This window comes from Rhinatrema bivittatum, chromosome 1 (genome assembly GCF_901001135.1).
Source record: "Rhinatrema bivittatum chromosome 1, aRhiBiv1.1, whole genome shotgun sequence".
Lineage (NCBI taxonomy): Eukaryota > Metazoa > Chordata > Amphibia > Gymnophiona > Rhinatrematidae > Rhinatrema > Rhinatrema bivittatum.
The window spans coordinates 215,953,033-215,979,120 of record NC_042615.1 but is presented as its reverse complement, the minus strand read 5'-3'; the positions used below and the strand labels follow the sequence as shown (position 1 = coordinate 215,979,120).

The window sequence follows — 26,088 nt, the reverse complement described above, 5'->3', positions numbered from 1 at the left end:
GGGGAGGGGGAAGGAATGGAATAATATATCAGCTTTCTCTCTTCCACTCTCCTACCCCCACCAGTTTCTCTCTCTTTCTTCCACTCACCACCATCACCTGTCCCTCCTCTAGAGATTATCCCAGAATACTTCCCCTTCATCTCTCCCTGACCCCAGCACTCTCTTTGCTCCCTCCCCCTATAAGTCTCAGCTCCATGACTTGTGCATCCTCACTGTACCCTTAGCTGAGTGAGTCCCCACGTCCTGAAATCACAGCTGCAGACTGAGTTTTCTGTGGTTGCAGCCCCTCTCCAGTTTCTCCCTACCTGGCTGCTTGCAGTGTCTGCTCCAGACTCATCCCACTTCTCCTGTTCTCTGCAGGCTTACTGAGGAAGGGAAGTGGCTGAGCTGCACACAAAGAGGCCCTGAGATTTCTAGTGTTTCTCCAGAGACCCTGCAACTGATGCAAATTCCCTGAGTCTCAGGTGAAATCCTGAGAGCCCCCCAGGTATAAAAGTGGCTACTCCATGGGCCAGTGTTCTGTAACTTCGGAGCTGGAAGGGGGATTTGGCTATTACAACTGGTCAGTTTTTGGTCATGTTGGGATTGGAGGGATCGAGCTGCTACAGCCAGCCAGATATGGGATGGGCTGCTACAGTCTGACAGCTTTGGGATTGGGGATGGGGAATCAGGCCGCTACAGGCCACTATGGCATTTTTTAAAATATCTGGCTAAATACAGAGTATATACAGTTAGATTACTCGGAAAACTTTAGATGTGCTCTCTGCCATGACCAGACTTAACTGGATAACTTTATCCTGATAGCACGTAACAGGACTATTCTGAAAAGGGATCGGTCTGGATGGGAACTGGTCAGCTGTCAGTGAAGCTGACCAATCCTGTATCAGGTGAATAAATGAATATCTGAGTTTCAGCTATACCACACTTAAATATTCACCGTGCAGGAAGAAGAGGTAATAGGTTCTCCTCCCTCTGGGGTACTGGGAAGGTTTTGGAAGTGCAGGGGGGGCTATTAAGAAGGGGAAGAGGGGGAATGGCTGCACCACAGCAGTTTTTTTAGCCCTTTGTGTTTGGAGGGAGAATCTGACTGCTACGGTCAGCCAGGCTTCAGGGTTCGTGGGGCAGGGAGGAATCAGGACACCACAGCCAGCCAAGTGATTTCTTTTAAATATTCAGTAAGCCAGTCCTATATATATATTCAGCTAAAGCAATCTGTGTAAGTTTATCCGGATTAGTTTGCCACTCACCGGCTGACAAAATATGGACCTCTATATATACCGTGTTTCCCCGATAGTAAGACACCCCTGATAGTAAGACGTAGTGGGAATTTTAGGGGGGTCGGCTAATGTAACACATCCCCCGAAAGTAAGACGTACCTGTCATTTCAAAAAATATATATTTTTAAATACCTGTCGGAGGGCCGCGTGGGTCCAGGCGGCTGGCGGTGGGTGGTCGCGTGTTAAATCTAGGCCGCGGGCGGGTGGGCGCTTGTTCCAGGCGGTGGCGGCGGGGGGGGGGGGGGGGGGGGTGGTCGCGCTTGAGACGGCCGGCGGGCGGCGGGTGGTCGCGTGTTAAATCTAGGCCGGGTCGCACAGGCGCGCATTCATTCACTGCCGGTGGGGGCTGCCTCGGCAGCCCCCACCGGCAGTGAATGAATGCGCGCACAGGCCCACAGCGCCTGTGCGACCCCTGCGATTCGGCGCTGGGGGCTGCCGGTGGGGGCTGCCGGTGGGGGCTGCGGCAGTGAATGAATTCATTCATCCAGGCGGAGGAGCCGGCTGCTTTCGCCGCTGCCGGCTGCTTTCGCCGCTGCCGGCTGCTTTCGGCGCTCAAGGCAGTCACATGCCGTGACGTCACAGCATGTGACTGCCTTGAGCGCCGAAAGCAGCCGGCAGCGGCAGCCGAAAGCAGCCGGCTCCTCCGCCTGGATGAATGAATTCATTCACTGCCGCAGCCCCCACCGGCAGCCCCACCGGCAGCCCCCAGCGCCGAATCGCAGGGGTCGCACAGGCGCTGTGGGCCTGTGCGCGCATTCATTCACTGCCGGTGGGGGCTGCCTCGGCAGCCCCCACCGGCAGTGAATGAATGCGCGCCTGTGCGACCCGGCCTAGATTTAACACGCGACCACCCGCCGCCCGCCGGCCGTCTCGAACTAACGCGCGTCCACCCGCCCCCCCCCCCCCCCCCCGCTGCCGCCGCCTGGAACAAGCGCCCACCCGCCCGCGGCCTAGATTTAACACGCGACCACCCGGCTCCCGCCGCCAGCCGCCTGGACCCACGCGGCCCTCCGACAGGTATTTAAAAATAATTTTTTTTTGAACACTCAGGTTTTTTTTCCAATATAAGACATACCCTGAAAGTAAGACATAGTGGGACTTTTGGGGGTAAAAAGAAAGTAAGACGCTGTCTTATATTCGGGGAAACACGGTATTATTTATACCAAAAGCACCATCGCTGTCTAAAGAAAAAAACACTGATTCTTTCATTAGTGTCATTTTAGCAATACTCCATGAAACTAACAGAAAACAGATTTAAAACAAATCAGGTAAAACATGTTTCTCTAAATACACAATCAAGCTGTGGAATTTGTCGCCAGAGGATGTGCTGAAAGCAGTTAGTGCAGTTCCTGGAGAAAAAGTCCATAAACCATTATTAGCAGGTAGATTTGGGAAAACCTCTGCTCATCCCTGGGACTCAAGAACAAGGAAAGGTTCAATTCTCTGGGACCTGCCGCCAGGTATTTGGGACCCAGACTGAGCACCATCAGAGACAGGATGCTGGGCTTAATGGACCTTTGATCTTATTCAGAATTGCATATCTTATTTTGAAAATGGCTACTATACACATAATTTTGTCTCAATATTAAATGTGGTGCATTTTAGTAGCTCTATATTTTTTGCAATTATTCACAGAGCCAGGAAGAACTTCCCTTAGACATTTCTTTCATATTCTGCTTTGTGGTGTGCCAACTACCTCAATTGTATTTGCCAGTACCCAAGGGAACAATGTCTAAAATTATTAGAATAATATAAACTGAAACTAATGAAAACAGAAATCGATTGTCTAGATTTGAAGATAAGCTAAGCAAGATTTGCAGTAAATAGATTCTGGAAAGAATAAAATGTGCAAACTACAATCAAAGGAAAACTGGACATATTGACATTTGTATTTATTCCCAAGAGGAAGGATAATTTTGAAATGCATTCCTACAGGTAAAGCAGTACTTGCCCTGCAGAAATAACTTATTATAATATACAGGTAAACATACACCCAAGGGTCCCAATTTATTAGCATAAGAAATTCATCCAGAACTATATTTCTGCTCATTCTGAAGTAATCAGTATTTCTATAAAGTAAATGGATGTAGAAAACTAAATATAATAGCAGCACAGGTTCACTGCAACTTAGCTGGGATCCATTTGACTTGGTTTAACATAAAGCAGCTTCCACAATATAACAACAGGAGGTCATAGCAAAACTACATGGCAGATCCCGTTTTCCTAAAGGAACAAAGGGCTGGCAGATAGATAAGAAGAGCATGGTTGGTCAGAGGAGTAGGAGGCAGAGCTGAGGGGGCAGAAGCAGGTCAACCAGAGGCAGGATCTGCAGTAAGTACAGTAAAAGTGCTTGGAATGGATTTCCTGAACTGCTCCCTTTCTCACCTTTGTTTAAATCTCATCTAAAAGCCCATCTTTTGGAAACTGCTTTTAAATCTTAAACCTAATGGTCTACCTTCAGTCGCATTAAATAATTTTAACCATGGTCTCTTGCCTGTATGTTTGTCTTGATTAGACTGCAAACTCTATTGGGCAGGGAATGCCTCTTTTGTGTTGTTTGTACAGCGCTGTGTATAACAAGTAGCGCGATAGAAATGTTAAGTAGTGGTAGCGGTAAATGCCACTTAAAGATAGCCCTCGGCAACCATATTGCAACAGAGCCTGCCAAACCAGCCTTCTGTGGGAATGGCTACATAGGTTTTGGTCATTGCAGCATGGCAGAAAATAGTAGAGACCCCAGTTACAGAGAATTATCAGGAAAAGAAAGTGATTTAGTAATTAAGAGCCCTACTTATTAAACAATTTTCTCACAGACACAAAACAGGAGAAAACCGATTTACCAAACAGGCCCCTAAGTACTTCAGTCTCCTCTTTAACTTGCTCACTGTTGTCAATGAGCTCAGAGTTGTCAGCATGATGAGGTCACTAGTGACGAAAGTAATGAGGCAGAAAGTATTAGCATTAGAAAAAAGAAATTGCAGCGAGTTAAGGAGTTTAATTATGCGCAGTGGAAGCCAAGCACAGCACAATTTTCAGTCAAGCATTTTGCCTGAGTAAAACTGTCCTCAGGGAGTAAAATTTCAAAACCATTCCCGGGGGTCAGAAAAGGGTTTTTAAAAATTCCCCACCCAAGATGTGGGTATACATATGTGCACAGGGCCTATATGTACCTACCTTTACCCACAGTGTGAAGAGATGTCCATGTCAGTGGGGCTGGTGTGGACTTTGGAATTCCATGCATATTTTCACATTTTCAAAACGTTGAAGGTAATTTTCAAAAGGATTTATGTGCGTAAAACTAGGTTTTACATGCATAAATGGGCTTTTGATAAATGCTACTTTTACACATGTAACTTCTTTGAAATTTCACTAAATTTTCAAAAGGCTTTAACAAGTAAATGAGCTTTTGAAAATTGCCTCGATATATGTTACTTTTATGTGCATAAATCATCTTGGAAATTACCTCCTATGTGTGTATTTTCCTGAAAAAACCTATGCACCCAAATTAACAAGTGTAACTGTGTATAGGTAGTTTAAGTGGGATACTTTTCAAAGGGAAAGTATACATGTAAATGCATTGTACAGTGTATAAATTACACCCAATACTGTTTCAACACAAAACTGCAATGAGACAGAGTTCAGATTAATGTAACGGTCTTTCTTACCTACTCTATAAACTGTGCAGGGATCTGGGTTTGATATTTGCTTCAGTAAATGCATTGCTTCTTCTTCATCAAAGTTTGTTTCTTTTGTGAAGAATGATTTCTCTTCTTCCTCAAGAAACCCCAGACAGCCTGACCTACAGAAAGGCAGCACTTATGTTATGTAATATATTTCTTCCATAGTTTTCTGCTAAACTACTTCATTATTTTAACCAAAAAAAAGTAGAGCTTAGGTGTAAAATATGTTCTGGTATCTTTCTGAAAATATTTTTTCAAAGGATATGACTTTGGTGCACTTTGTACCATACTCTTGCAAACTATATATTGTGATATGTAATTCTAAAGAACCAGGAAAAATGCAAATAAAAGTCTAATGTATAGGTTATACATTAGGAAGTGTCCAGGAAGAATCTTAAAAAGAGAAATAATCTTTTACTTTTAGTTTACTTTTCATTTGTTAATCAGCACTTCAATTAGCTCATGGCAACTTGCACTATCACATATTATAAAAATACAATTCATCACTGCTGATGAATCATAACCGTACAAACACAACATAAAATCACAAAATATATAACCTTTCTGCAAGAAGATTCCAGAACACATCCCTAATTCTACAGGGCCCTCTAATCATCTAAATTCCTTAGCTCAATACTGAGAAACATGAAGGGGCTGATGCAATATCACACACATAAAAATGTGGGTCCAAATTGGACGCCCATTTTTTCAACATGTGCACATCCACCTCTCCTGGACACACGATGTAATATTCTAATGAGCTGCAGCACTAAAAAAGATGTGGAAGAGGTAAATTGTACATCCCTAGTGCTCAAAAGCATTGGGCGCCCAGGAGACGTGACTGTGAGCGGATTAGGAAAATGGACACTCGATACAAGCGTCCGATTTATCCTGCTGCAGACAATTTACCAATGAATTAATGTGCTAAGAATATATTTAGAGGGATATATACCTTGAAACTCTATTACTCAAATTATGATCACCTCTTTCATAAATGTTTTGTAAATGATTTCTTTTTATATATTTTTAATGTTTGACCACCCATACAAGTTGGTGAATATTTCTTAACCCCCCTTTTATTGAAACTAAACCGAAAAAAACAATTTTTTTGTCAAAAAGAAAAAAATGTTTGGGAGGGAGAGGAAGGGTTCATACACATTGTTTTTGTCACTACCATCCGGTAATGTACTCTTTATAATCATCAACCAACCTCCTCAAACCTGATTTTTCTTTATTTTTGTGTGTCCAGCGTGAATTAAAACTTTTTCATTAACTATTCAAACAAATGCCGACCAAATGTCGACCTTCATTTAGCTTCTAGTACCGACTCAATGTCGACTTTTAAAGCGCCCGCTTTCTTTCAGTGCAAGTCCTTTGTATACACTAACATACCTCAAGATCAGGCTTTAAATGTAGTACAACAAACGTTGATTAACAGAGTAGGGATGCAATGCATCTTAGATTCCACAGTCATCACCCATACTCATTTAAATGTGGGTTACCAGTCAGTCAATTCTTCTGCATCAGATGGATATGTTCTAGTATGCATGAATTTGAAATACCGGCAGAGTTATTACGTGACAGATTTCTCCAATGAGGATACGCTAAGAGGGTGGTAAACAGGCCTATAAACGGGCAAAATTCTCAGACAGGCAGGCTTTACTACAATACAAACCCAAAAGGCAGGATCCACAACTCGTATGCGTGACAGACAATGGCAATGACTATGATTGTGACATCAATACGACAATATTGGCACATTTTAAGATTACATGACATCTTTAAAGAACCCCCATTGATAGTCACGATGAGGGGCAGTAACATCGAGACAAATTGGTTCATCCACAGGCACTTTCAAATGTGGAGGAAGGAGATAAAGGCCATTTCAAGTGTGGTCAATTGTTGTAATTGTATTGAAGGCATAACATGGACAGATCTTGTGACAAAATACAAAGTATCTCGGAGAACGTTGACCACGTACAATTCCGATCATTTAGGGCTGGATTTTAAAAGCCCTGCGCGCGTAAATCCGGCCGGATTTACGCATGCAGGGCACTCATGCGCCGGCGCGCCTATTTTGCATAGGCCGCCGGTGCACGCACAGCCCTGGGACGCGCGAAAGTCCCGGGGCTTCGTAAAAGGGGCGGGGAGGGGGCGTGTCCGGGGGCATGTCCGGGGCAGGGGGCAGGTTGGGGCAGGTCCGGGGGCGTGGCCCCGGCCCGGGGGCGTGGCTGAGGCCTCCGGACCAGACCCCGGGTCGGGTGATGGCACGCCAGCAGCCCGCTGGCGCGCGCAGATTTACGCCTGCTTCCAGCGCTGGTTGCACAAATGTGCACCCCCTTGTGCGCACCGACCCCGGATTTTATAAGATACGCGCGGCTATGCGCGTATCTTATAAAATCCAGCGTACTTTTGTTCGCGCCTGGTGCGCGAACAAAAGTACGTGTGCACGTAATTTTATAAAATCTACCCCATAGTGTATGCCTTAATCTGCACTTGCCCGAAAGTATACATTGGCAGAATGACACGCAGTATGAGAACTAGATTAAATGAACATAAATCCTGACTGAACACCCAGACATTATCCGCCCCGATTGTTGCACATTTCATACAAAATAAACACAGTTTGCACAATTAAAATGGACAATTTTAGACCACATCCAGTTGTCATCACATGGTGGCAATTGTATAGATATTTTGAATCGAAGAGAGGCATTTTGGATTTTCACACTACAAACTCAAACACCGGCAGACTCAATGAAGAACTAGACTGGAGCTCTTTACTTTAAAAATACGTGATGATGCAGTATAAATGTGATTTTGGATTGGCGATCTTTGAAACCAGGAGAAATATATAAAAGCAGTCAGAAAACATGGGGATTTAATGAGAACCAGCGATAAGAGATCACATCCACGCCGTGATGCTGATTTTAGGATGTAAAGACGTGCTGAGAAATGAAGCGCCAAACACTGCCGACAGTTTGAAGGAGACAGAAAATCCCCTGAGGAAAGATCCACGGATCTGAAACGAGGCTCCGTTGGGAAACAATTATTTTCAATCACATAAGTCGGTTTAATGTTTATATCAAAGGACTTACACTGAAAGAAAGCAGGCGCTTTAAAAGTTGACATTGAGTCAGCACTAGAAGCTAACTGAAGGTCGACATTTGGTCGGCAATTGTTTGAATAGTTAATGAAAAAGTTTTAATTCACGCTGGACACACAAAAATAAAGAAAAATCACGTCAGAGGTGGATGGTTAATGATTATAAAGAGTACATTACTGGATGGTAGTAACAAAAACAATGCGGTATGAAACCTTTTCTCCCTCCAAAAAATCTTTTTCTTTTTGATAAAAAAGTTGGTTTTTTCGGTTTAATTTCAATAAAAGGGGTTAAGAAATAGTTACCAACTCATATGGGTGGTCAAAAATTAAAAACATATAAAAAGATATCATTTACAAAAAATGTATGAAAGAGGTGATCATAATTTGAGTAACAGAGCAGACAATTTACCGGCACAATATACACAGCCTTGACTGGTGTTAAATTTGCCATGTTGAAAAGTGTGCGTTAGGCTCACAAGATTTTTTTGCATCATGGGTAATAGCTAATATCCTCCTTTATATGTAATTAGCAATAATAGCTACATGTTTGTTTGGATGCATGTTTTGGGCACGTTAATTCCCTTATTGCATTGGATGTTAGTCTAGCGAGTCCAAATTGTGTGTCTAACAGTGGGTTAACCTGTGCACTTGGCTGAGCGCACTTTACTGCATCGGGCCCGAAAAGCTTGCTGAAACAGCCAAGACGTATTGCCTCAGAAACCATTCAAAAAAATGCCATACTGGGTCAGAACAAACATCCATCAAACCCAGCACCCTGTCTCTGAGAGTGGCCAATCCAGGTCACAAGCAGCCATCAGGATCCCCAAAAATAGATCTAATCCTTCTTACTCATAACCAGAGATAAGCAGTGGCTTTCCCAATTCTGCATGGCTAATAGTTTATGGACTTTTCCTCCAGGAACCTGTCCAAATACTTTTTAAACCCAGCTATGCTAACTGCTTTCATCACATCCTCTAGCAACAGATTCCACAGTTTAATTTTGCACTGAGTAAAAAAATCCTTTCTGCAATTTGTTTTAAATGTACTACCTATTAGTTTCATGGATTTCCCCTAATTCTTGTAATATTTAAAAAGATAAATAATTGTTCCATGTATATCCATTTCACCCAATTCTCTATCATATCTCCTCTCAACTGTGTCTTCCCCAGATTGAAAAGCACTAGCCTGTTTAGCCTTTCTTCAAAAGGGAGCAGTTCCAACGCCTTTATCATTTTGGCCGCCCTTCTCAATATCTTTTCTAGTTCTGCTATTTCTTTTTGGAGATGGGGTGATCAGAACTGCACACAATACTCAAAGTGTGGTTGCACCAAAGATCGATATGGAGGCATTATGACATCCTCCGTTTTATTCTCCATACTTTTCCTAATAATACATAACATTCTATTTGGTGTTTTGACCATTGCCATGCATAGGGGTGAGGATTTCAAAGTATTGTCCAAAATGATTCCAAGATCTTTTTCTCTGGGTAGTGGTGCCTAATATTGGCTCCAGCATCATTTACCTCTAGTTTGTATTATTTTTCCCTATACGTATCACTTTGCACTTGTCTACATTAAATTTCAATCTAACAACTTGGAATAATTTTGTTTCATCTGCAAATCTGATAACTTCACTCATCACTTCTTTTTCTAGATCACTCATAAATATATTAAAAAGTACCAATCCCAGTACAGATCTCTGAGGCAGAGAGAAATGACCATTCAGTCCTACTGTTTCCTGACCTTTAGCCAGTTACCAATCTGCAACAGGACACTGCCACCTATCCCATAGCTTTTTAATTTCCTGATGAGTCTGTCATAAGGGACTCTGTCAAATGCCTTCTGAAAATCCAAAACCCTTTATATAAAACATGGCTCATCCTTGACCACATATTTGTTAACTCCCCTTTGCTAAAGCCATGAGGTCTCTGCTCCATTAGTCTGTATCTATCCAGATGGCTAGTAATTTGTTCTTCAGATTAGCTTCTAGAATTTTGTCCGGTACAGACAACAAGCTCACCAGTCTGTAATTTCCTGGATCACCCCTGAAGTCTTTTTAAAAATGGCTGTTATGTTAGCCATCTTCCAATTCTTGGATAATGTATCTGCTTTGAATGAGAAGTTACAGATTACTAGTAACAGGTCTACAGTATTTTTGTTAAGTTCTTTCATAATTCTGGGGTATATCCCATCTGATATTTGTTACTCTTTAGTTTGCTCTAGTACATCTTTCTAGTTCATTGTGATTTAATTCCGTTCCTTAAAGAATGTTTCCAGCATGGGTATCTCCCCTTAATTAAATATACCTGGGCTACTTCCACCTCTATCACAACCTATCAGGATTTTCTAACTTCCCTGTTATGCCAGTATCCTAAAGTATCATATGCAGTTCTGGTCATTGCATTTCAAAAATGATATAGCAGAGCTAGAAAGGTACATAAAAATCAACCAAAATAAATGTATTTATTTACAATAATGAATATTCCACTTATTGCCAGAGATTCTGTTCTAGGTGTATTACAAAGAAACATGTGCAATAAAATACATATACATTCAGACAACACATAAAATAAAGATAAAATTCTGCTTACATCACATACTCATGGAACTAAAAAAAGCCTCATGGAATAAGTGAGCCTTTAGCATCTTTAGAAACAGTTTATAATCCTATACCTGTCAAGGGTGAACGGAAGCTGTTTCTTCAACACAAGAGCTATTCTTGAAAAAGCCTGGGTACAAATCTTCATCAACCTCACAGATCTAACACTAGAAAACTAACAGAATTCACAGAATGTAGGTTGCAAGATTGACAATACCAATTAATCAGCTTTCAAATAGGAAGGGTCCTCATCACGTAATAAACAATGCAATAATGACATGATCTTGGACTTAATAAAGGGCATGAAACAGTCTCTTTATGTTCTTCAGATTGGTAAAAAGACAACTGAGAAGGGGATATGATAGAAATTTATAAAATCATGAGTGGTGTTTTACTAGCCAATAAAGAATGGTTATTTACGTTTTCCAAACAGTACTAGAACTAGGGGACCTTCCATGAAACTAACTGGTAGAAGATTTAAAACAATTTTAAGAAAGTATTTTCTTCAGTTAGTGCACAATTAAGCTGTGAAATTTGTTGCTGAAAGATCTAGTCAGGGCTAACAAAATAGCTTGGCTTAAAAAGGTTAAGTCCATCTTCCTGGAAGCCAGGTCCATTAACAATTATTCTGTAGGTAGATTTGGGAATCACCACTTCTGGGAACGAAGAACATGGAATGGAACCCCCATTAGGACAGTCATCAATCCCAAGTGACCTGGATTGATGACTGACAGAAACAGAATGCTGGGCTCGATGGACCATTGGTCTTTTCCAGAATGGCACTTCTTATGATTAAAAGAAACACTGGTCACTTGAAATATTAATTCATTGATACTTCCTTGATTAATTGCTACAATGACACTAGATATACTGGATAAATGTGGCGTTGTCTTTAATAATACGCTGTGTGCTGGCACTACATTTTCAGTTACTCACTCAGATCCAGAAGCGTCAGTCTTCACATGGCAGGTCTTCACAAAGCCAGTCAGGCCAGTAGGCACATGCCTTCCAACAAACCACTGCATACATTCTATGAAGAAGCCAATGATCTCAATCTCATCTCCACTCTGGAAGCTAATCTCTTCAGGCACAGCACTCTTGTAATTAACTATGGCAACAGAAGATCCCACAGCTGCATGGAAGTATTCAGAGATAAAGCAAAGTATTTATACAAAGGTGATTTGCAGTCTTGCAATTGATATTATGTGTTTTTATCGATATTTCCTGTACACTGCCTTCAGCTATATGGTAAGGCGGTTAAAGCTGATACAAATAAATAAACCAGAGAAAACAGAAGATGTCTGTGATGCAATGACATCATGGTTGCACGCTCAGCTATGAATGACAGGTATTTTTGTTCAAGGCTTTTATCTAAATCAGTAAAACCTTGTTAGCAGTACGTGTGTGCCAAAGCTGTCAGCTACATCTGAAGTAAAAGGATTGTGCTAACCAAGAAACCTAAAATATGATAAGACAATGGTGAAGACACACAAAGGATAAACAGATATATAATTGTTCTTGGTTCAATCTCTGAATTTCTGATTTACTCCCTTAGCTAACTAAAGAATAATGTTTTAATTTTGAAAGCAATAAGAACACATTAAAACCCCGTCACTGCCCCTAAAAGGAGAAAATTACTGTATATTGATGGTATTACTCATCTTATTTGACTACATGCAAGCCACTTCAAAAATTAAATTATGATGCCCTCAGCTATGCTCCAGATCTTTTGATAGCTCAAAAACTTATCTTAAAGAAGGTCTTTTGAAAGATACAGACAAATCTCTCTAATAAAAAAGTAAATAATATACAATAAATGGGAATTTGTATCACAGTTACACAATGTGGGAATCCAAAGCAAATAGGCTTTGCCTTTCTTTTCACCTGCATTGTAGGTGGAGAGGTAGAAAACTAGAAAGAAGAGAGAGAAGGAGAGAAACACGCTGAAAACTTTCACTGTACATCTTACTTTGTGAACACCTGACTTATTAAAACCTAATGAACCCACAAGTCAAAGATTTGCAATAATGCAACCTCATCCCTACCCCCTTCCCTACAGGGTTAATCCTGTTAAAATGCTCTGTGGGACTACCTTCCCTGTTTGTGCTAGCACAACCAGCAAGGAGGTATTCCCACATGCAGTGGTTGGCTTTACCTCCATTACCAGCAGACACCAGATAAGATCCCTTATCTAAAGATCTTGAAAGCAATAATGAGACTCCGCAGGGATCTTGTGGTCCTGTGGGTACAGCAAGTTCATTTTTGAAGGGGAACACCCCCTCCTTTGCAAGTGCGACCGGCGCTCATAAGGCAGGCATGTTTGTATCCTCTTTCTTTGCACCTGCTTGGAAGGAAATGCAAACTATGCACCTGAATGCACACATGGAGATTTGAAAATGAAATCTCTGCATGCACTTTCACTCCCTCGATTTAATTCTGCCGCTTTTTTCTGCAAGGAAAAAGGTCTGTGCGCTGTGAAACAGAACATGTGCTTTAACCCACATATGGGCGGAAGGGCAAGTTTCAAAACATCCTTTTACACTGCATAAAAGCCATTAATTATTGTGCCCCTTAAGAACATAAGAAATTGCCATGCTGTTTCAGACCAAGGGTCCATCAAGGCCAGAATCCTGTTTCCAACAGAGGCCAAACCAGGCTACAAGAACCTGGCAAGTACCCAAACACCAAGAAGATCCCATGCTACTGATGCAATTATGGATATTCCCTAAGTAAACTTGATCAATAGCAGTTAATGGACTTCTCTTCCAAGAACTTATCCAATCCTTTTTTAAACACAGCTACACTAACTGCACTAACCACATCCTCTGGCAACAAATTCCAGAGCTTTATTGTGCGTTGAGTAAAAAAGAACTTTCTCTGATTAGTCTTAAATATGCTACTTGCTAACTTCATGGAGTGCCCCCTAGTCCTTCTATTGTCCGAAAGCGTAAATAACCGATTCACATCTACTCGTTCAAGACCTCTCATGATCTTAAAGACCTCTATCATATCCCCCCTCAGCCGTCTCTTCACCAAGCTGAACAGCCCTAACCTCTTCAGCCTTTCCTCATAGGGGAGCTGTTCCATCCCCTTTATCATTGGAAGTTATTTTAATATTTTGGAGTCTAGTAGTAGCTTAGTGGTTAGAGGAGCAGGTTACAAACCAGGGTTCAAATCCCACTGCTGATCCTTGGGACCTTGGGCAAATTACTTTACCCTCCATTGCCTCTCTAGTACAAACTTACAGACTTTTCTCACATTTTGTGTCTATGGCAAAAACTTTTAGTGAATCAGGTACTTAGATTGTAAACCCTCTGGGGATAGGAAAATATCTACAGTACCTGAATGTAATCCACTTTGAATGTATGCACTGACTTTCTGAGGCATCTCTTTTGCTGTATTCTTGAATACTAATTTTAGACAAAGAAAGCAGAGGACCCTGGCTACGTGCTGGAATGCAATGAGCCAAAACCCCAGACCCATTAGCTGATTGGTCTAATACATTCTCAAATCATATGTACTGCACTTATCTAAAAACAACACTCTGAATATGCTCTGATTGGTCAGTATGAAGAATAAATAAAGTTATGAACACTGCTGGACGAGTGAGTAGCGAGGTGTCCACACGATTGATGTGAACCTGTGCTACTCCGAGGAACAAAATAGTTTGTTCCTCCCCCTCGCTTTTTGTCTTTGTCTCTGTCTTTCTGTAATTAAAAGTCTCAAGTTACATACTGCTGCAGTGGTTTCTTTAGAATAAACAGTACCAACAAGCACAATATTCAATTAATATTTTGAATAATAAAACCCGACTTAGAAACATATGCCTTCCTGAGACAAAAAGGATTGTTAAAGCTAGCTTTTATTGACATTTCAGTACCTCCACTGGAATCAGAAGGAAAAATGTAAAAGCTACTAGAGATGTGAATCGGAACCGGAATCGGTTCGGATTCTGGTTCTGATTCACATGTGGGTTTTTTTTCATCGGGCCCGATCGCGGTTTTGTTTATCGGCTGCGCCCGAGCCGATAAACAAAAAACCCACCTGACCCTTTAAAACTAATACCTTAGCTTCCCCCACCCTCCCGACCCCCCCAAAAACTAGACAGGGGCTGACCAATGGCACCGGTAGGCCCTGTGACATAGTAAGGGCAAAGGCTATCAGCGCCATTTTGACTACTGGCAGCCGATGGCCCGAGTGCAGGAGATCGCTCCGGGACCCCCACTGGACCACCAGGGGCTTTTGGCAAGTCTTGGGGGACCCTCCTGACCCCCACAAGATTTGCCAAAAGTCCAGCAGGGGTCCAGGAGTGACCTCCTGCACTCGGACTGTCGGCTGCCAGTATTCAAAATGGCGCTGATAGCCTTTGCCCTTACTATGTCACAGGGGCTACTGGTGCCATTGGTCAGCCCCTGTCACATGGTAGGAGTACAAGATGGCGCTGGCCATCCAGTGCTTCTACCATGTGACAGGGTCCGGCCAATGGCACGGATACCCTGTCACATGGTAAGGGCAAAGGGCCATCGGCGCCATTTTGATTAGTGGCAGCCGACGGCCCAGGATCGGGAGATCGCTCCAGGGACCCCCACTGGACCACCAGGTACCTGTAAAAAGTTTTTTTGGGGGGTCGGGAGGGTGGGGGAAGCTAAGGGATTCGTTTTAAAGGGTCGGGGTGGGTTTAGGGGTTATTTTTGTGTGCCGTTTTTCCCGCCCTCCCCCAAAACGAAAAGAGAACCCCCACGATCAATATCGTGGGGTTTTCCTATCGTTTTGGGGGAGCCCCCGATTTCTGACGATTTTGAAAATATATCGTCCGATATTTTCAATCGTCCGAAGCCCGATTCACATTCCTAAAATCTACTGAGAATGATCAGGTATCTATATAAGCAATAAACAGATGCACAACAGGACTGAAGAAATCCTACCTCTATGTGATTTTTCTACATAAATATCACAGCCTCAATAAAGTCCACTTTCTCAGCATTTTTTTTTTAAATCCCCACAGGTAGATTTTAAAAGCACTGCTCGTGCAAAAACGGATTCATACACGCCTATGTGGGCCACGCATGAGCATCGCAAATTTTAAGAAGCCATCTGCGTACGTATCTGTGTGCGCGTCAAGAATAAGGAGGCAGAAAAGGGGTGGGGCATGGGCGTTCCCAAGACTTACACACGTAACCCCTGAATTCTGCGAGGCTGAATGTAGCAATGCCAGAGAGAGAGAGAGAGAGAGAGAGAATCTGACACTCTATATCTCCCACTGTAAGAGGGGGGACCTTCAACTCAGGGTGGATTTTTGGCAGGGGGGGGGGGCCAGAGTTACATTAGTCTGCCTAGGGCGCAAGGGTCTGTGGATCCCTTTCTCTCTCTCTCTCTCTCTCCACTTGTGTGAGTACACACAGTAGGGGTATTTTAAATGATACACATGTACTTGCATACACAATATAAAATCAAGTGTATTTTTGCTTGCGGCTTGTTTCTGGGCGCACACACGCTCCTTTTAAAATTTACCAGCTAGATTTCAGTTCTGGCATCACTATAAAACTTGAACTGAAATTTCTTACCGACTTGATTGCTGACCTTGCATTGCACCTTACTAAAAACATCCACAGAAATGGAATATCCTTTCAGAAACCATCTGCACAGGGGAAAAAAAGCCAGACATCAACAAACCATTACAACAGCGACAGCAATAGCTCTAGAAAATGTTCTGCCCTGTGGCCAGCTCCAATCCTGAGACTTACTGTACTGTATGACCACTCCTGTTAGAATAAATGGAGATATGTAAAATAGAGGACGTGAAGAATTCTGTAGGATTTTTGGATTTCACTAGGTATGACAAATTAATTTGTATGTTTAATTTTTTTCTTCATCAGTGATGGGCCACCTCAGGTATTGTACCATTGCAATCTTTAGTCTATGCTTACTCAACTTTCCAATGGGCTGGAAACAGCTCCGACACTTGGTCAAGTTTTATTATAGCTTATTTAATCTTTATATTTTTGAAATCTATTCAGGGGTTAATTTTGTAATTCACACATAAGAAGAGACCCTTCATTTTCAGTATTTATATTATTTTATCCAGGAATTTATCATATCAGTGTCACAGACTCTTATAACCAGGGGCGGTTCTATAATGAGGCAGGGAAGCGGCAAAAACTGTCTCCCAAAATGCTCCTGTGACGGCCGACTCACCATTTAATATGCCAGAAGAAAAGCTCTGCGGCACAAACAGATGACGTGCCCAAGGGGATCTCACACCCCGCGGGCCAGAAGAAGAGCGTTGCGGCGACATGCAGAGATGACCACCCGTGGGGCTCAACAACTGAGGAAGCCCAGCAGCCACCGGCAGATCCCAACCCGCTGGTGGCGAAGATGAGAGAAGCCCTGTCGGCCGCCGGCAGAGCCCACCTGACTGGCAGTGAAGATGAGGGAGTATCTGTGGGCCACCGGCAGAGCCCAACCCACTGGTGGCAAAGGCAAGAGAGAGAGGCCCAGCGACAGTAGGCAACCGGACAAAATGAGAGGCCCAGGCCACTTGCTCAGCTGATCCCACCCACCATAGCCAAAAAAGAAAGGGGGAGAGAGTACTGTTAGTGAGGTAGAGGAGGAGAGTGCATTTGAAAAACAGCATGTGGTGTATGTATGAGAGAAAATATGTGTAAGTATGTGTGAGAGAGCATGTATATGTATGAGAACATATGTTGTGTGTGTGTCTGTGTGTGTTGAAAGAGCATGTGTGAAAGCATGTGAACGTGTGGGTGTGAAATGGTGTGTATGAGCATCTGTGTATGTATGAAAGAGCATGTGTGAGAGCATCTGTGTGTACGAAAGAGATAATGAATGTGCATTGTGTATATGAGAGGAGAAAGCTCCCCCCCTCCCTGCTCCCCATACTAATCCACAGCAATCTTGGAGGTGACTGGAAATTAAATGTTCCCAGGTATGGAAAGTAGAGATCTTTCTTATCCTTATTAAATACTGGTTTTTATTTGATGTGTCTTCTGTTTTGAAATATTTTATTGATATTTGGGAAATTTTGTATAATTTTTATATGAATTTTTATTTATTCACTGTTATTCTATTCATCAGCTGTTTTGAAATATTATTTTTTATCTGAATGCTTTTACTATTATAATTGATGCTTTATATTCCTTGATGTTATTATTTTGAGGAATGATATTTCTATTTTCTCATTATTGCACTGCATTCAGTCTGGTTTGTGGCGGATTCCAGTTCAGTTTTTTGTCTATATGTTTCTGTTTATAATTTATGGTCTCTTTTTATTCAGTATTTGCTGAGGGTCTCTTTGTGTTCTCCATGTGTGACTGAGGTGTGGTATTCTGCTAGTTTTTGATTTCTGTTGTAGGGATCTATAGCACAGGGGTTTCTCATCTAGTCCTCAGGACACATAGCCAGTCAGGTCTTCAGGATATACACAGTGAATATGCAGACACTGGAGGCAGTGCATGCAAATCTATCTCATGTATATTCATTGTGGATATCCTGAAAACCTGATTGACTAGATTTGTCCAGAGGACTGAATTGAGAACCCCTGCTATAGCAGGCTGGCTTTTTCTGTTATCCTAATGGGAGGTGATTCAGGGACGACTCAAGAAAATCTGCTTCCTGAGGCAAGGATGAGATGGCTCCCCGCCTCCCCTTCACGCCACGCGGAATGCAGTACACACAAACAGCAAGGCACGGCTCTCCCGTCGGCCATACAACGAACAGACACTCACACCGGATAGAGACATACACCCCCCCCACCACCGCAATACACGCCCACCACCCTCACCATACTCTCATACAGACACACACAAACACACACCACCCACTCATACACACACCCACCCTCACCCACCCATACATATGCACACCCTTAACCACCCACCCTCTCATATACACACACAACCACCCACCCACACACTCACATATATATGCACACACTCACCCTCTCATACACAAACACACACAACCTCAAACACACACACACCATACAGACACACGCCCTCTCATACAGAGACCCATCCACACCCACACTCCTTTTCATACACACACCCCCTTTCATACTTACACAAACCCACTCAAACACACACTCACCCCCACACACCCTTTCATACAGACACTCCCACCCTCCCTCTCATAGAGACACTCACCCTCTCAAAAAGACATCCACCCACACACACCCTCCCTCTCATACACCCTCTCATATACATACACACACACACCCTCTCGTACACACTCACAAGCTGCATCCCCGCCCCCCCCCCCCCCCAAGCTAGCTGCCAAACACACACACACACACACACACACACACATTGTACCTTTTCTTGCTCTTCAGCCACCCTTGGGATCCGCTGGCAGCCCATAGCTCTTTTTTTATTTCTTCAGTTCTCCAACCTGCCCTGCAGCCTCCTTTCTCTTTCTTTGGCTGCCACTGGCTTATGCTCCGGCAACAGCCCGCAGTCTTTTTTTATTTTTTGGCCACCACACGATGACCCGCGGTTTCTTTTTCCTTTCTCTGCCACCACCACTGGGCTCCTGCGGTGGCAGCACGCAGCCTCTTTCTTCTTCGCTGGCCGCCACCGGCTCCAACAGCGGCCTTTCTTTTTCCTTGGCTGCGCCCGTGCTCTTCTTTTAATTTCTTGGCCGCCGGTGACCTGAGCACTGGAGGTGGCTCGCTGCCTCCTTTTTTTCCCGCTGCCGCCGGTCTGGGATCCGGCAGCGGGCCAGAGTCTCCTTTCCCTTTCTTTGGCCGCCACTGGCCTGGGCTCCGGAGGCGACCCGTGGTCTGTCTTCTCTTCTTTTTGGGCTGCTGGCAGCCGGTGGTCTCTCTTCTCTTTGTCTCCACAACACCAGCACTGCAGGTTTTCCTGCCTGCAGATTCGTTTGCCTGAATGAAGGGTGAGGTGGCAGTGGCAGGAAGGTTCCAGGGGGGCAATTCTGCTGCCTTAAAATCTTGCCGCCTGAAGCGGCTGCCTCACCCTGCCTCATTATAGACCCACCCCTGGGAGTATTGGTGTTTAAGACCTAGTGTAATATTTGCCTTTTCATAGGTAGGGTTTTTACTGTTTTAGAATGGGAGGTTTATGATATTGTAATTCAGTTTACTCTGGGGTTTCTGAGAGTAAAACCCACACCCATATTACACTAGGCCCTCTATTACAATAGGCCTAACACCATATGCGTTCCAAGTGAGAATTTTGCTTTTTTTTTTGCAGGGCTGTGATATTTTGTGATATTTTTATCTCAGAAGACTATACTTTCACTGTCCTTTTTCATGTAAAATAAAAGCAGAATTTTTAATTGTGTGTGGTGAGGGTGGGGGTGAGGGTGGGGAGCGAGCACAAGCTTGTAAAAGTTCACCTAGGGTGCCTGACGCCCTTACTCTCTCTGGGCTCGTGCATGTCACACACAGACCCACATCATTCCCCCATCTTCCACTTCTCCAGGGGAAAATGCTGGAGGAAAAGGTTGGAGGCATGGTTTCTGGGAGTAGCCTTGAGCCAACCCTGAACAAGAACAAAAATGGGATAAGTCAAACTAGTATCAATCAAGTTGACTTAGGGAACAGCCACCGCTATTAATGTCAATAATTAGCATGGGATCTATCTAATGTTTGGGTACTTGCTAAGTACTTGTAACCCAGATTGGCCACTGTTGGAAAGAGGATGCTGGGCTTGATGGACCCTTGATCTGACCCAGTATGGCAATTTCTTACATTCTTAAATCAGAGGAAATACATGTTTTCAAGTAAATATCATTTTCTTTTCTTGTTGTAATAAACGCTGATAAATTCCTGGAAAACATATAATAACTGAAAATGAAGATCCCTACACATAAGTTATCTGGCAAATGTGAGCCTATGTTACACCAGTTTTCAAAGTGCATTTACACACATAAATTCTCCTTCAAAATAATCCCACCAAATCTATCCACACAAATTACACCCGCTAAAGGATGTACAGAAGGTTTTCTTTTTAGATACATTTATTAGCTTCCACCAGACACTCTGGATTTCTAGAAACCTCGCAGGAAATTGGTTCAACTAGAGGAAGTCTGATTGTTACTTTTGCTGTCAAGATGGAGGGAGATCTTGTATTGAAGCTTTTCTTCAAGAATGGGTCTTTTCCTTTTCTTGGAGGTAAATGAAGTGCATTTCTCAACCTTGGTAAACACGCACACAACTTCAAAAGAAAATCTTTTCTTCAAACAGAAGCCCAAGCATTGGGCATAGGGCGTCTTTTCTTTTTTTTAAGTTTCCTTGTAGGTGTGTGGTGGTTTACCAAGGAAATAAATGCATTTCCGATGATGCTACTCAGTTGCAGAGATTTTTGAATGTAGTAGCAGTTCTTAGGGTATAAAATGTGTTTATAGACAGTTGAATCCCTACATTAATTTTGCTCTACCATTGCTATCTGACCCCTCTATCTTGGGCTTGAGATTACCTTGGGATTGTATTTTTCTTTTTTTTTTTTTTTCATTTCCTTAAAATATTGAGCACAAGCTAATATTTCTTGTTAGCAATGCTTTTGGTTGTTGCACTTATAAAATTTTATACTATTGAAAATCCCAACCTATAAGCACAAGTCCAACCTCCTCCCCAAATCTGCCCCAGGAATGCCTCCATTCAGTCTGGATAAAACTTAATTGCAAACGTGACATTTATTTTATTTTATTTAAAACCTTTTATATACCGACATCCGTTTGCACATCGCATTGGTTTACAAGTAACTTAACTTTAGGCGAAGCCTTTACATTGAACAGTAACTGTGGTATTAAGGAAACAAAAACAACTAAATAAATATGGCTATAATTTACAAGGAGTAGGAAGATGGCTATAATTTACAAGGAGCAAGCACCTCTGGGGGGGTTGCTGCTTAGGTGAATGGGAGGGAAAAGGATATTTACACAAAGTTTAATAAAGATTGAGAATGGCATTATATAATACTATTTGACAAACAATAAGTGGAATTACATTAGGAGCAGAGGGAAAGGGGGGGAAGTAGAGATGAGTAAGCACGAAAGGAAGATAGGGTGAGAGGTGGGCGGGGGGGGGGACGCAGGAGGAAGGATCAGATAACATTCGGAGAGAGGTTCATGTTGGAAGGATAGGCTTGTAGGAACAACCAAGTTTTAGTTTTTTTTTTTAAATTTAGGGGTAGAAGAGAGCTATGCTGCCGCTTACCCAACTAATCAAACTTAATATTCACTTGGAAGCAGCTCCATCACTGCTCTCTACATTAATAGTGGGGGTGAAAGGGAATTAGAACATAAGGTTACTAAAAGCCAAGAGAACAGATAAGTATGAGAAAAAATAAGTGTGAAGCTTGCTGGGCAGACTGGATGGACCGACTGGTCTTCTTCTGCCGTGATTTCTAGTTTCTATGTAAGATTCAGTACGTAGGTCTGGTGGCATGGAGTTCCAAAGGGTGGGACCGCTAGGGAAAAGGCTCTGTTCATTGTGGAGGTGAGTTTTGTCGATTTGATAGAGGGGGTATGGAGTGTTCCTTGGTGAACGGAACGAGATGGTCGAGTGGATGTGCGTAGAAGTAAGGGAGGGTTGAGCCAGTCAGAGTTTTCATTATTGATGCTTTTGTGGATGAGTGAGAGTGTCTTGAAAAGGATACGGGATTGTATAGGCAGCCAGTGGAGTTCGATCAGGGTGGGCGTGATGTGGTCACGTTTTTTGGAGTTGGTGAGGATGCGTGCTGAGGCATTCTGTAGGAGTTGTAAAGGTTTGGTATATGATGCAGGGAGGCCAAGGAAGAGAGCATTACAGTAGTCAATCTTGGAGAGATGATAGATTTGCAGTACTGTACGAAGTCAGTAAGTAAAGTAGAGGTCTGAGTTTTTTTGATGGTTGAAGTTTGAAGTAGCAGTCACTTATTATAGATTTGATGAAGGGTTTGAAAGAGTGCTGATTGTCTATAAGGACACCCAGATTACGGGTATGGGCGGGGAAGGTAGTGCAGGTGTGCACTAGCTGCATTAGCTGCATTTAATAGCCAATTCTGTAAAAGGCCTTGTGAGGGAGTCTATAAGATAGCCCTCAAATCAACTTAAAGGACCTGCCACAGGTATCTGGCCCGGTCCTCCATAAGGACCCACACCGCAAGGTCCATGAAGTTTTCCATTGCACCTATTCATTTGAATCCTTCATAGGTAGATCTGTGGGCCTCAGCAAATCAATCAGCAGGCTCGTTATACATCAGGAGGTCCATATTCAGTAAGCTGGCAATTGGACAAGTTATGCAGCTAAAGATAGCCAGATAATTTGACCCGGATATGCAGCACCTTTCATCTATATTTTATTTCCACCATGCTTTACAATTACATATTTCCAATACAAGCATACATTCCCCTGTTGTGGAAAGTCAGGTTAAGAAGGCTGACATTTGATAACTTCGAAAGGAGAGAATGGATAAGGTGCAATGCTATTATTACTGGGGCAGGATTGTATGAATAAGGGGTGTAGTTTGATTTTGAATAAATCAATATATTCAGTGGGGTGGGAGAGTGTAAGCAAGGGATATTTAATAGTACGAGTGAGGTACAGGTATGTCAATCTAAACAGAAGAAAAGTTTGATGTAGCTGAAATTTTATACATATATTTTGAAATAAAAGATTCATTCATGATACAGTGTACAAGGATAGATAGGTGAGCAGAACACTTATGTTCTCTTGTTTTTTTGATAAGCAATACTATTATTACCATTTTACATTTGGGCACATTGAAACCCAGGCAGATATAGCGATACGCCTCATTTCAAGGTAAAAGTCAGTAGGTGAGCAAGATCTGATGAGTCTCAGCAGCTGCCCTAGCTTGTAGTAGAGGTGTGCATCCGTTTTCCACGTATTTGTAATCCGCAACTTATTTTGTCCTATCTGTTAAATACGTGGGGAGGCGAAACGCATCGTGACTCCCCACGTATTTAACAGATTTCTGTTTTATTCGGCATCCTAAATAAAATTTAAACCCCCCCCCCACCCTCCTGACCCCCCCAAGACTTACCAAAACTCCTGACCCCCACAAGACTTGCCAAAAGTCCAGCGGAGGTCCGGGAGCGACCTCCTGCACGCCGGCCATCTGATGCCAATACTCAAAATGGCGCCGATCGCCTTTGCCCTCACTATGTCACACATAGTCACACACTATGTCACACATAGTGAGGGCAAAGGCGATCGGCGCCATTTTGAGACGCGATCACTTGCGTCTCAGACGCAATCACTTTGTGTCTCAAAATGGCGCCGATCGCCTTTGCCCTCACTATGTCACACATAGTGAGGCAAAGGTGGCGGCACCATTTTGAGTATTGGCATCGGACGGCCGGCGTGCAGGAGGTCGCTCCTGGACCCCCGCTGGACTTTTGACAAGTCTTGTGGGGGTCAGGAGGCCCCCCCAAGCTGGCCAAAAGTCCTGTGGGTCCAACGGGGGTCCCGGAGCGACCTCCTGGCACGCCGGCCGTCCGATTGCCAGGACTCAAAATGGCGCCGATAGCCTTTGCCCATACTATGTCACAGGGGCTACCGGTGCCATTGGTCAGCCCCTGTCACATGGTAGGAGCACAAGATGGCGCCGGTGACCATGTGACAGGGGCTGACCAATGGCACTGGTAGCCCCTGTGACACAGGCTATCGGCGCCGTGATGAAACCGGCAAACGAGGGTGTGAGAATGCAGGGGTGGCTTCTGGATTCCCTGCTGGACCACCAGGGAGTTTTGGTAAGTCTTGGTGGGGTCAGGAGGGTTGGGGGTTATCGTAAATTTTAATTTTAGCCGGGACACGAATTTAACTCGCCATATTAACACATCGGGGTGCCATACGGCCGATTGTAACGCATTTGCGCCCCGACGAATCCGAATCACAAATGCAACGAAAACTTTTTGGCTGCACATCCCTAGCTTGTAGCTCACAGCTCCCTGAAAATTCATGCACAGCTCCTCGGATCAAAATGTTTGAGTTTAAACCTATATTAAAAAAAAAAAAAAAAAAAAAGCTACCTACTGAATAAAGGGGCTCACGGGTTCCAAAGCAGATCTGGTCAGCAAGTTCCTGTTGCCAAGCACAGACTGTGTGTTGTGTGCATACCCTCCAGGGCTGTCTTCAGCTCTGCCCTCCCTCTGCTGGCAAACCCTCACCTCACTGTCTATCACGGCTGCCTCTCGGATTTGGTTATCAGGACACAGTACAAAAAAAGTTCCTTGAAAATATGAAAAGTATTTCTTTCATTAGTTGATAGCTCACAGGAAACATCTTTATACAGACCGAATTATCCATATCACCTGACGTTTACGTTCAAGCTCAGCTACAATTTTAAGTTTCATGTTTGAGGATTTGTGGTGGACTTCACTTTCGGTGTAGGCAGTGGCCCTTTATGTTGGGGGACTCTGTGACTAGGGATGTGTGAAACAAGTCTGAGCTTGATCTAGGCAGATTCTACCCTGGCTCCATTCAGAAATAGTCTGCATATCTGCACGAGATCCAAATCATGGTAAATTCATGGCGCTCAGCTTGCATACAGAGATACGCAGTGAAAAATCTGCTGTTTGTGGGCTTGGTATCTGTGCTAAGTACAGGAAGCCTGCCTCTATTGTGCAAATTAAGGGACTGGCTTAGTGTTGCTCCCACCCTATCTCACACCCATTGACTGACTGATTTTTTTATATCGACTCCTAAGGGGCCCAATTCCTTACAGCTTTACTCAATTAAACCTACCCCTTTTCAATTAACTGCACCAATATTCTTCCTGTACTTAGTTTTTTCCCAATGTTGGCCTCACTACTTTAGCTCCAAGTCTCTTATTCGTTTCTTGTGTGTCCTATCTGTCTGAACTAGATTGTAAAGCTCCTTGGTGCAGGTACTGTCCATTACATTTCCCTGTGCGGTGCTGGGTACATTTAGTATGCGCTATACAAATCATGCTAATAATAATAATTTTGGGAGAGTCTATAAACAGATTTGAATAGATCATCTGTGGACCCCTGAAAACAATGCTCTTGTTTCTTTAATGAAGGTTCTTAGGGTATTTTCATGACTCTGTGTAATTTATATAGGTTTGGACTTTTTTCAAAGATTTTCACACATCCCTGTGATTACAAAAGTTATGTCATGTTTACCTATTTCCCTCTCCCCAATGATCCTCATCATGAGCTAACAAACCACCTCATAAGCAGTCAGCCATATTTTAAGAATTAGAAGTTAAAATTAATAATAAATCTTGCAGTTTAAATAGCAGTAGTTTATTTCAATTATGAACTCCAACAAAGAATGCAATGCTAAATGCTGATTGTTTTGACTCAGAATGGCAAAATAGTTGATACCAATTCTTAAAGATCATTTTTAATGAAAATTGACTGGCCCAGTGGCAAGTACTGTACACTAGAGATGTGATTCGGCCGAACCTTTTGGTTCAGCCTTCGTT

General features: G+C 43.0%; 1 protein-coding gene across 1 annotated transcript in view; it reads right to left on the bottom strand.

The window, feature by feature from the left end:
* The window catches only part of SH3TC1 (SH3 domain and tetratricopeptide repeats 1), a 140,027-nt gene that overhangs the window by 37,294 nt on the left and 76,645 nt on the right, over positions 1 to 26,088 (bottom strand). The window contains 4 exon segments of the mRNA XM_029591728.1: positions 4,943 to 5,076; positions 11,597 to 11,792; positions 16,225 to 16,298; positions 24,672 to 24,867. Of these exon segments, the coding sequence (XP_029447588.1) occupies positions 4,943 to 5,076; positions 11,597 to 11,792; positions 16,225 to 16,298; positions 24,672 to 24,867 (600 nt within the window).